Source organism: Phyllobates terribilis, unplaced genomic scaffold (assembly GCF_046119375.1).
Source record: "Phyllobates terribilis strain yellow unplaced genomic scaffold, ASM4611937v1 Scaffold_8__6_contigs__length_399053987, whole genome shotgun sequence".
NCBI lineage: Eukaryota > Metazoa > Chordata > Amphibia > Anura > Dendrobatidae > Phyllobates > Phyllobates terribilis.
Window position 1 is genome coordinate 172,862,939 of NW_027362768.1, and position 13,168 is coordinate 172,876,106.

The window sequence follows — 13,168 nt, forward strand, 5'->3', positions numbered from 1 at the left end:
TCCGTTTAAGTTTTCAACTAGTTTATTAAAAACGTACTGCATAAACCAGTTCACAATTAGGAAAAACAAACACGGCCCTTCTGGTATAATGGGAAAAACAAAAAATAGAGTACAGTACAGCCTGTGTGGCTGCGGGGATCCGCCCACTCAGGGGAACAAAACGAAGTTCAGTTCTATTTAACATGAGTACAGCTCTGGAGCTCTAATCTCCAGACACACCGAACACTGAATGAATCCAAAGGCTCCATATTTACCTTCTGGACAACACTCTGGGGTGGAGATATGGTGAACAGCCTCCTATCCACTCTTCAGATGTTCACAAAAACCCATCCCTTAACCGGTGACCTTCTCACATTATAGATAGAATTGTATATGTAGAGTTCAGCCTTTTGTACTGTTGACATGCACTTACGTTTCAGGAGAAATCTTATTCCCGGTTGTATCAGAAATTTCAAATTCAAAACTGTCAGAATTTACTTCATACAAGGGATTTATAATGTAGCGAATCATTCTCTGGTTTATGTCTCTTTGTGTAAATATTCGTCCAATGTGATCTCCTGCAGAACAGAGAGCTTCAGACACAACACTAAGCACAATGAGCATCTTAAGACATCAGTAAGGGAAACTACATTAAAGGAGGATGGATTCGTCAGGCTGCAATTAATGTCAGTAAGCCTGGGTTCACATTACATTCTCACCACACGTTCGATGTTCCTTCTGGATTTTTGTCTGAAGTCCTTAAAAATGGGATTGGGATGAAATCACCAACAGAATCATTCACTATAATGAGGCGGCAAACTCACCTTGTGCTCCTTCAGGCATCCATTCTAGCAGGGTCCATTTTTTAGGTGGGCATAAAAACCCAGTCTACCACACATTCGTGCCACTGCCCACCTAAAAAAGACAAACACTACACGAACAGAGGCAACACAGAGCACAAACTGACTCAGCCTCGTTGCAGCAATTGGTTCCTTCCAAGAATCCCATTTTTCATTTCTTCAGATGGAAGTCCCAACAGAATCAGAAATGTGTGGCCTGAACATAACGTGAACATATTTATGATATGTTATTGGGAAACCACATTATGCCAATGAAGAAACCATGAGTATATGTAATCCTTTTACTTTTAAGACACTAGAAAATATTTTCAAATAAAATAATTTCCCAGGTCATGGTCAAATTTTTGTCTAGTCCATATTTTAGTCCAAGTTATTTTACAGGTTATGGTCCAAGATATAATTCAGGGTATGGTCCAAGTTATAAGTTATATGGGATAAGTCATACCAAATTAGGGTCAAGGCTATGTTCCAAAGTGTTTTCCATCTTATTTCCTTGTCCCCGTCCATTATGATGCAGATTATGGTTCAAGTTATTTTGCAGGGTATAGTCCATCTCATAGTCAAAGTTGTGGTCAGTATATGGCCAAAGTTATAGTTTCTAGATTATGGTCCACTCTATGGTTCAGGCTGTAGTCCAAGTCGTGTTCCATGTCATGGTCAAGGATATGGTCTAAGTTATAGTTAAGGCTATGGCCTACCTGATGGTCCAGGTTATGGTCTAAGTTATGATCTTTATTATGGTCTATATTATAGTCCACCTTTTGGTTTACTTTAGGTTATGTTATGGTCTAGATTATTGTCCAGGTTATCGTCTGGGTTATGGTCCAATTAGAAGTGTGAAAGCCAGGCAAAAAAAACCCCAATAAATTCACAAATTATGCCAACTCTTTTGATACTCTCACAGACTGAGAGGGAAACAAACCATGGATCATTGACCACATGAAGTGCCACCATCCAATGGAAGCACAAATGATCATAAAGGTGCTTTATCCTACTGTGGAAATATTATGTGAACACATCCATCTCATGGATGAAGACACTAAGGCTCAGAAGAGTTTAGGAGAAAGGAAGAAGGGGACGACCTAAAACAACATGTAATAATCACTGGAACATTGCACAGTGAGAAACCTAAAGACCCAAATGTAAACCAACTTGATGATATTACACAAGTCACATTGTCTTTACCTGATTTTGCATTTTCCAGGTGTCCAAAGCGTGGCGATCTCAGAATAACATACAAGAGGTCTTCATCTGCACTATCAGTGTCTGATGCCCTCAGATTCCAGGATGTGATCTGGATGGTCGACCTTCCATCCTTCATGGTCTCCACAGTAGACGGATTCTCCTTGATCACTAATTTTGGAGGAGTTTTATCCACATGGTTCACCTAATGGAAAGCAGGGAAATTATAATTCTATTGACTTTTATGATGTTTTTTTCCTTGCTCTGAAAAATGCCTCGCTCTCGAGATTAATTTCTCAAAAGAGAAAAGTCAAAACTGTCCACCAAGATACATTATGAGAGAAGTTGGGGTCCTCTGAGCAGGGCTGCCTCTTCTTTAGGTAAAAATTAGATTTAAAGCCTAATAGCACTTTTTAAAATCTAAGGACACCTGTAACATGCAAAACTATTTTTTTTTCATATGTTAGCAGTTATATTTGATTAATAAAATTGCACTAAATTTCAGTCTACAATCTTCATTTCTTTCATTAATTTTCAGATCCCCTGACATGGAGATTGCAGCGTGATCTAAGGATCATATTTTTCTCCTGTGTAATTGTCTATCTCTTTAATACATTGTGATTGTGAACTCTGTGGGTCTCCTAGTAATATAGAATGGATGTGAGCTCTATGGGTCTCTCCCAGTAGTATGGGCTGGATGTGATGCCTGTGGGTCATTCCCAGTAATATAGGCTGGACATGAGGTCTGTGTTTCTCTCCCAGTAATGTAGGCTGGATGTGAGGTCTGTGTGTCTCTCCCAGTAATATAGGCTGGATGTGAGGTCTGTGTGTCTCTCCCAGTAATATAGGCTGGATGTGAGGTCTGTGTGTCTCTCCCAGTAGTATGGGCTGGATGTGATGCCTGTGGGTCATTCCCAGTAATATAGGCTGATGTGAGGTTTGTGTGTCTCTCCCAGTAATATAGGCTGGATGTTAGGTCTATGTGTCTCCCAGTAATATGGATGTGAGGTCTGTGTGTCTCACCCAGTAATATAGACTGGATGTGAGGTCTATGTGTCTCTCCCAGTAATATAGGATGGATGTGAGGTCTGTGTGTCTCTCCCAGTAATATAGGCTGGATGTGAGGTCTGAGTGTCTCTCCCAGTAATATAGGATGGATGTGAGGTCTCAGTGTCTTTCCCAGTAATATAGGATGGATGTGAGGTCTGTGTGTCTCTCCCAGTAATATAGGATGGATGTGAGCTCTGTGTCTCTCTCAGTAATATAGGCTGGATGTGAGCTCTATGTGTCTCCGGCAGTAATATAGGCTGGATGTAAGGTCTGTGTGTCTCTCCCCGTAATATAGGCTAGATGTAAGGTCTGTGTGTCTCTCCCAGTAATATAGGATGGATGTGAGATCTGTGTGTCTCTCCCAGTAATATAAGCTAGATGTAAGGTCTGTGTGTCTCTCCCAGTAATATAGGCTGGATGTGGGGTCTGTGTGTCTCTCCCAGTAATATAGGCTGGATGTGAGGTCTGTGTGTCTCTCCCAGTAATATAGGCTGGATGCGCGGTCTGTATGTCTCTTCCAGTAATATAGGTTGGATATGAGCTCTGTCTCTCCCAATAATATAGGCTCTATGTGCCTGTATTTCTAATGGAAAAAAAATACTGGAGAAGATTTATATGTCAATCTAAAACTGAAGTTTGCTGGAATAAACTTCAAAAAATTTTTTAAAATGTATATGTTTCTTAATAAATTGACTGCATCTAGGGCCATTAGAAAAAGAAATTTGCCCTCCTACGCCTTCTGGTGTAGATTTAAACTAAATTATGTAAAAAAATTTAAATTTATCTTTACCAAAAATAAATCCATCAAATAGTTCTTGCCCATCACCTCTTTCAGGTTAACCCCACTTACTGTATTTTTTCATGTCACTTTTCAAAACTGGAGTGAGGCGGGAAAAAAGTTGCAAATTTTTGCACAAATTTTTCATGTGCTATAATTTTTGACTTCTGTTAAAAAAAACTGGTGCAAATTTGGCAACAAAGTATAGATGCAATGGGAATATGTAAATAATTATCTTCTTCTATTTCTTTTTTGCAACTTTTGCAGAAGATTCAGAGATTTATATAACGAAGATTATGAGGGGAAAAACTTTTCTTTTTTTCACCTGTTTGGATAATTTGCACAACCCTTGGGGACGTTCACCTTCATGGCTCTGTCCAGCTCATTAGCTGCTTCACTAACTGCATTCTGTGTTTCTTAAATGATGTCTCCCTACCTGACATCTTGTGACATCTGATTAGTAAACTAGGCCATGAATTTAAGAAATAAGCACTTTCGCCTGCCGTGCCCGTTAACCCCTTATTTACCTGATGACCTGACAAAATCTGCATGCGGTAGCTTTCCAAGGATGAATAATATGTATGTATATATATATATATATATATATATATATATACACACACATGCATCTCACTAACTTAGAATATCATCAACAAGTTAATTTATTTATGCAACTGTATGTATGTGTATATATATATATATATACAGTACAGACCAAAAGTTTGGACACACCTTCTCATTTAAAGATTTTTCTGTATTTTCATGACTTTGAAAATTGTACATTCACACTGAAGGCATCAAAACTATGAATTAACACATGTGGAATTATATACTTAACAAAAAAGTGTTAAACAACTGAAAATATGTCATATTCTAGGTTCTTCAAAGTAGCCACCTTTTGCTTTGATGACTGCTTTCCACACTCTTGGCATTCTCTTGATGAGCTTCAAGAGGTAGTCACCGGAAATGGTCTTCCAACAATCTTGAAGGAGTTCCCAGAGATGCTTAGCACTTGTTGGCCCTTTTGCCTTCACTCTGCGGTCCAGCTCACCCCAAACCATCTCGATTGGGTTCAGGTCTGGTGACTGTGGAGGCCAGGTCATCCGGCGTAGCACCCCATCACTCTCCTTCTTGGTCAAATAGCCCTTACACAGCCTGGAGGTGTGTTTGGGGTCATTGTCCTGTTGAAAAATAAATGATGGTCCAACTAAACGCAAACCGGATGGAATAGCATGCCGCTGCAAGATGCTGTGGTAGACATGCTGGTTCAGTATGCCTTCAATTTTGAATAAATCCCCAACAGTGTCACCAGCAAAGCACCCCCACACCATCACACCTCCTCCTCCATGCTTCATGGTGGGAACCAGGCATGTAGAGTCCATCCGTTCACCTTTTCTGCGTCGCACAATGACACGGTGGTTGAAACCAAAGATCTCAAATTTGGACTCATCAGACCTAAGCACAGATTTCCACTGGTCTAATGTCCATTCCTTGTGTTCTTTAGCCCAAACAAGTCTCTTCTGCTTGTTGCCTGTCCTTAGCAGTGGTTTCCTAGCAGCTATTTTACCATGAAGGCCTGCTGCACAAAGTCTCCTCTTAACAGTTGTTGAAGAGATGTTTCTGCTGCTAGAACTCTGTGTGGCATTGACCTGGTCTCTAACCTGAGCTGCTGTTAACCTGCGATTTCTGAGGCTGGTGACTCGGATAAACTTATCCTCAGAAGCAGAGGTGACTCTTGGTCTTGCTTTCCTTGGGCGGTCCTCATGTGAGCCAGTTTCTTTGTAGCGCTTGATGGTTTTTGCAACTGCACTTGGGGACACTTTCAAAGTTTTCCCAATTTTTTGCACTGACTGACCTTCATTTCTTAAAGTAATGATGGCCACTCGTTTTTCTTTACTTAGCTGCTTTTTTCTTGCCATAATACAAATTCTAACAGTCTATTCAGTAGGACTATCAGCTGTGTATCCAACTGACCTCTGCACAACACAACTGATGGTCCCAACCCCATTTATAAGGCAAGAAATCCCACTTATTAAACCTGACAGGGCACACCTGTGAAGTGAAAACCATTTCCGGTGACTACCTCTTGAAGCTCATCAAGAGAATGCCAAGAGTGTGCAAAGCAGTCATCAAAGCAAAAGGTGGCTACTTTGAAGAACCTAGAATATAAGAAATATTTTCAGTTGTTTCACACTTTTTTGTTAAGTATATAATTCCACATGTGTTAATTCATAGTTTTGATGCCTTCAGTGTGAATGTACCATTTTCAAATTCATGAAAATACAGAAAAATCTTTAAATGAGAAGGTGTGTCCAAACTTTTGGTCTGTACTGTATATATATATACATAACAGTTTCTTTCTAAAGCACAAATGTAACATTTTATAAAACAAAATAAATGAAAAAAAATTATAATATTCTCTATTGATAACCAAAGTTTTTTTTAAAACTATTATTATTTTACATGTTATATTATGACCTGTATTTTTATTTCTAATATCTTTATCATCCCTTTCAAAACCCTCCAATATGAAAACATAATTCAACCAGAGCTTCCTGGTTCATAACAGATTAGAACTGGAAGAAAAAAGCAGGAAAATGGATGATATTGTTGTTGTTTTTTTACCCACCCAGGGTCTTTAGAAAGGTAAATGGGTATTATGAAGGCTGGTGTCAAGTTAGCATTTGTACCCCATGTAGAAGAACAAGCAAACTGGCAAAAAAAAAAAAAGAATCCTAAAAGTTAAGGTGGTATATTTCACCCAAAAAATGTTTTAAACAAAATTCCAAATTAAACAAATCATCGAACGTATCTGTACTTTACAGTAAACAACGAACAAAGTAAGAGTTAATGTCTCTAACATTCCACATCCATCATACGGGACTTACATCCATAAGGGAGCTGGGCATACAAATCTTTCCAAAACACTGACTCCTGAACTTTTGCCAGAGGTATCTCTCCCTAGTGACTCTGAATGCAGAATTACCCGACATGTTAAAACAGTCAACTCTCTGTAAGCAGTTTAGTATGTGCAGTAAATCATAGGACAGGAGGAATATAAAGATGCAGCACTTATAAGTCCTTACATTATTTATGCTGGAGGCAACCTGGAGGCTGCACAGCGACTCTTATGAAAAAGTGTTTGCCTCCAAGAATTTCCATAAACAAAGAGAGCAACATATTACAACTGAATGTACAAGGGCACAACTATTATACAAAAATTCCAATATCTAGGAATAAGTACAAGAGTATAACTGCCATAATACTGGCCTCTATGTACAAGAATATAACTACTATAATACAGCCCTCTATGTACTAGAATATAACTACTATAATACTGACCCCTATGTACAAGAATATAACTACTATAATACTGCCCCCTATGTACAAGAATATAACTACTATAATACTGCTCCCTATGTACAAGAATATAACTACTATAATAGTGCCCCCTATGTACAAGAATATAACTACTATAATACTGCCCTCTATGTACAAGAATATAACTACTATAATACTGCCCCCTATGTACAAGAATATAACTACTATAATACTGCCCCTATATACAAGAATATAACTACTATAATACTGCCCCTATGTACAAGAATATAACTACTATAATACAGCCCTCTGTGTACAAGAATATAACTACTCTAATACTGCCCCCTATGTACAAGAATATAACTACTATAATACTGCCCCTATGTACAAGAATATAACTACTATAATACTGCCCCTATGTACAAGAATATAACTATTATAATACTGCCCCTATGTATAAGAATATAACTACTATAATACTGCCCCCTATATACACGAATATAACTACTATAATACTGCCCCTATGTACAAGAATATAACTACTATAATACTGCCCCCTATGTACAAGAATATAACTACTATAATACAGCCCCCTATGTACAAGAATATAACTACTCTAATACTGCCCCCTATGTACAAGAATATAACTACTATAATACTGCCCCTATGTACAAGAATATAACTACTATAATACTGCCCCTATGTACAAGAATATAACTACTATAATACTGCCCCCTATGTACAAGAATATAACTACTATAATACTGCCCCTATGTACAAGAATATAACTACTATAATACTGCCCCCTATGTACAAGAATATAACTACTATAATACAGCCCCCTATGTACAAGAATATAACTACTCTAATACTGCCCCCTATGTACAAGAATATAACTACTATAATACTGCCCCTATGTACAAGAATATAACTACTATAATACTGCCCCTATGTACAAGAATATAACTACTATAATACTGCCCCTATGTACAAGAATATAACTACTATAATACTGCCCCTATGTACAAGAATATAACTACTATAATACTGCCCCTATGTACAAGAATATAACTACTATAATACTGCCCCCTATGTGCAAGAATATAACTACTATAATACTGCCCCTATGTACAAGAATATAACTACTATAATACTGCCCCTATGTACAAGAATATAACTACTATAATACTGCCCCCTATGTACAAGAATATAACTACTATAATACTGCTCCTATGTACAAGAATATAACTACTATAATACTGCCCCTATGTACAAGAATATAACTACTATAATACTGCCTCCTATGTACAAGAATATAACTACTATAATACTGCCCCCTATGTACAAGAATATAACTACTATAATACTGCCCCCTATCTATAAGAATATAACTACTATAATACTGCTCCCTATGTACAAGAATATAACTACTATAATATTGCTCCTATGTACAAGAATATAACTACTATAATACTGCCCCCTATCTATAAGAATATAACTACTATAATACTGCTCCTATGTACAAGAATATAACTACTATATACTGCTTCTATGTACAAGAATATAACCACAATAATACTTCCCCTATGTACAAGAATATAACTACTATAATAATGCTCCCTATGTACAAGAATATAACTACTATAATACTGCTCCTATGTACAAGAATATAACTACTATAATACTGCCCCCTATGTATAAGAATATAACTACTATAATACTGCCCCTATGTACAAGAATATAACTACTATAATACTGCTCCTATGTACAAGAATATATCTACTATAATACTGCTCCTATGTACAAGAATATATCTACTATAATACTGCCCCTATGTACAAGAAAATAACTACTATAATAATGCTCCCTATGTACAAGAATATAACTACTATAATACTGCTCCTATGTACAAGAATATAACTACTATAATACTGCCCCCTATGTACTAGAATATAACTACTATAATACTGCCCCTATGTACAAGAATATAACTACTATAATACTGCCCTTATGTAGAAGAATATAACTACCATAATACTGCTCCTCTGTACAAGAATATAACTAGTATAATACTGCTCCTATGTACAAGAATATATCTACTATAATACTGCTCCTATGTACAAGAATATAACTGCTATAATACTGCCCCTATGTATAAGAATATAACTACTATAATACTGCTCCTATGTACAAGAATATAACTACTATATACTGCTTCTATGTACAAGAATATAACTACTATAATACTGCTCCTATGTACAAGAATATAACTACTATAATACTGCTCCTATATACAGGAATATAACTACTATAATACTGCTCCTATGTACAGGAATATAACTACTATTATTACTATTTATTATTATAGCGCCATTTATTCCATGGCGCTTTACATGTGATAGGGATATAGATAACAAAAGCATTTACATAATCTTAACAAGACGAGTCAGCGACTGGTACAGGAGGAGCGAGGACCCTGCCCGTGAGGGCTCACATTCTAGAAGGGATGGGTGAGGATACAGTAGGTGAGGGTAGAGCTGGTCGTGCAGTGGTGTTTACTGCAGGTTGTAGGCTTGTCGGAAGAGGTGGGTCTTCAGGCTCCTTTTGAAGGTTTCCACGGTCGGCGAGAGTCTGATACGTTGGGGTAGAGAGTTCCAGAGTAGGGGGGATGCACGGGAGAAATCTTGTATACGATTGTGGGAGGAGGAGATAAGAGGGGAGTAGAAAAGGAGATCTTGTGAGGATCGGAGGTTGCGTGCAGGTAAGTACCGGGAGACTAGGTCACAGATGTATGGGGGAGACAGGTTGTGGATGGCTTTGTATGCCATGGTTAGGGTTTTGAACTGAATTCTCTGGGCAATGGGGAGCCAGTGAAGGGATTGACAGAGAGGAGAGGCCGGGGAATAGCGGGGGGACAGGTGGATTAGTCGAGCAGCAGAGTTTAGGATAGATTGGAGAGGCGCAAGAGTGTTGGAAGGGAGGCCACAGAGCAGGAGGTTGCAGTAGTCGAGGCGGGAGATGATGAGGGCGTGCACTAGTGTTTTTGCAGATTCGTGGTTGAGGAATGCACGGATCCAGGAGATGTTTTTGAGTTGGAGTCGGCAGGAGGTGGAACGGGCTTGGATATGTGGTTTGAAGGAGAGATCAGAGTCCAGGGTTACTCCAAGGCAGCGAGCTTGTGGGACTGGGGAGAGTGAACAGCCATTGACGTTGATGGATAGGTCAGATGGGGGATGTGAATGAGAGGGTGGAAAGATGATGAACTCTGTTTTATCCATGTTGAGTTTTAGAAATCTGTCGGAGAAGAAGGATGAAATAGCGGACAGACATTGTGGGATTCTGGTTAGTAAGGAGGTGCTATCGGGTCCAGAGAGGTAGATCTGTGTGTCGTCAGCATAGAGGTGATACTGAAAACCGTGAGACTCTATGAGCTGTCCCAGGCCAAAGGTGTAGATGGAGAAGAGCAGATGTCCTAGAACTGAACCTTGGGGGACACCGACAGATAGGGGGCGAGATGAGGAGGTGGTGCGTGAGTGGGAGATGCTGAATGTCCTGTCTGTTAAGTATGAGGAGATCCAAGATAGAGCCAAGTCCGTGATGCCAAGAGATGAGAGAATCTGGAGTAAGAGGGAATGGTCCACTGTGTCAAAGGCAGATGACAGGTCCAGAAGGAGGAGGATGGAGTAGTGTTGCTTGGATTTGGCATTTAGTAGGTCGTTGGTGACTTTGGTCAGGGCAGTTTCAGTCGAGTGATGCGGTCGGAAGCCAGATTGCAGGCGGTCGAAGAGGGAGCAGGAGGAGAGGTGGGAGGACAGTTCAAGGTGGACATGTTGTTCTAGAAGTTTTGAGGCAAAGGGGAGGAGTGATATGGGACGGTAGCTAGTCAGAGAGGAAGGGTCAAGGGAGGGCTTTTTGAGGATGGGAGTGATTGCGGCATGTTTGAAACATGAGGGGAAGACTCCGGTTGTTAGTGACAGATTGAAGAGGTGGGTTAGGGTTGGGATGAAGACGGTGGTAAGGTTAGTGATGAGGTGGGATGGGATTGGGTCAAGTTCGCAGGTGGTGAGGTGTGATTTGGAGAGTAAAGAGGAGACTTGACCTTCTGTAATGGTGGAGAAGTGGGGTTTGGAGGAGGAGGGTTGAGTAGATATGAGGAGGGGTTGTGTGGACTTTAGGCAAAAGTTTTGTCTGATGGTGTCAATCTTCTGTTTGAAGAATGAGGCAAAGTCGTCGGCTGAGATGAGAGAAGAGGGAGGAGGTGCTGGGGGACGAAGGAGAGAGTTGAAAGTGTTAAATAGCTGTTTAGGGTTGTGAGATAGGGAGGATATGAGAGATGAGAAGTAGGTTTGTTTTGCTGTAGTGAGTGCGGACTTGAAATTAGTGAGGGATTGCTTGAATGCGATGAAGTGCTCGATGGAGTGAGACCTTTTCCATCTCCGCTCCGCAACCCTGGAGGCCCGGCGCAGTTCTTTGGTAAGTTTAGTGTGCCAGGGTTGCCTGTTGAATGTACTATAATACTGTCCCTATATATAAGAATATAACTGCTATAATACTGCCCCTATGTATAAGAATATAACTACTATAATACTGCTCCTATGTGCAAGAATATAACTACTATATACTGCTTCTATGTACAAGAATATAACTACTATAATACTGCTCCTATGTACAAGAATATAACTACTATAATACTGCTCCTATATACAGGAATATAACTACTATAATACTGCTCCTATGTACATGAATATAACTACTATAATACTGCCCCTACGTACAAGAATATAACTACTATAATACTGCCCCCTATGTACAAGAATATAACTACTATAATACTGCCCCTATGTACAAGAATATAACTACTATAATACTGCCCCCTATGTACAAGAATATATCTACTATAATGCTGCCCCCTATGTACAAGAATATAACTACTATAATACTGCTGCTATGTACAAGAATATAACTACTATAATACTGCTCCTATGTACAAGAATATAACTACTATAATACTGTCCCACATACAATAATATAACTGGTGTAATACTGATGTGGATTTTCTATGTAAATCAGGACAGGACAAGTCCTTCAGAGCAAGATTTATTCTTTGATACTGTTCTTCACTCTGGCTAAGAAATGACGATACTTAAAGAAGCACTCCTCCTCCTCCTCCTCCTCCTCCCATCAAAGTTTTTATCCTCTTAATATATTGCAGAGAAGAATCAGCTGGGTAGAAATGCAACAGGAGCAATTGTAAGTACACAGTTCTATATAATATGATGACTGCAATGTATTAAGAGGATAAAAACTTTGACGGGAGGAGGAGGAGGAGGAGGAGTGCTTCTTTGACAGATAACCTCCCACTTTTAAAGAAGTTTTCTACCTTCAAAAATATGATTTCAAATGCTTCTATACAAATTAAATAACAAACACAGCTGGTACTCCCCTTCCTCGGGTCCTGCGCTGCCTCTACACTGCTGCTCCGGTCTCAGGGCTTTGACTGCAGCGGTGATGTTAAAACTACATCGCAGATCATCTCTGCAGCCAATTACTGAACTCATTGGCTTGTGCGGCCTTGCTTGGCAGAGCTGACTGGCTGCAGCGGTGATGTGCCCTGTAGATGTGATGTCACCGCTGCAGCCAGTAATCAGCGGAGAGCTGTCGCTGGATCCAGGGAATGCGGGTATCTGCTGTGTTTGTTGGTTGTCTTACATGGATACAAATGTGTTGGGCCATATTTTTCGATGATGGAAAACCCCTTTAATTGTAGATTTTCTAAAAGGGATCATGATAAATGGTTTTTTAAACTAGACAACTCCTTTAAAAAGAACATCAAGCACCAGAGGAGATAATCTCTGCATTCATGAACATGTCATTGAGGATCTTGGGGATTAGATCAAAAGCCAAAGACCCAAACAGAAGACAAGATGTTTTGGAGAAGCACAAGGTCACCAGAAGTTGAAAGCAATGTCCTTATATACATAAAGTCAAACCGAGTTCC

At 39.3% G+C, this 13,168-nt stretch overlaps 1 protein-coding gene across 2 annotated transcripts in view; it reads right to left on the reverse strand.

Annotated features, from left to right (window-relative positions):
* Positions 1 to 13,168, reverse strand: part of LOC141157026 (FRAS1-related extracellular matrix protein 1-like) — a 264,796-nt gene that overhangs the window by 80,764 nt on the left and 170,864 nt on the right. For both annotated transcript variants that reach the window (XM_073643738.1, XM_073643739.1), the window contains exons 26-27: positions 2,025 to 2,226; positions 413 to 557 (exon numbers count right to left, since the gene is read on the reverse strand). In XM_073643738.1, coding sequence (XP_073499839.1) covers positions 413 to 557; positions 2,025 to 2,226 — 347 coding nt within the window. The remainder of the gene's footprint in view (positions 1 to 412; positions 558 to 2,024; positions 2,227 to 13,168) is intronic.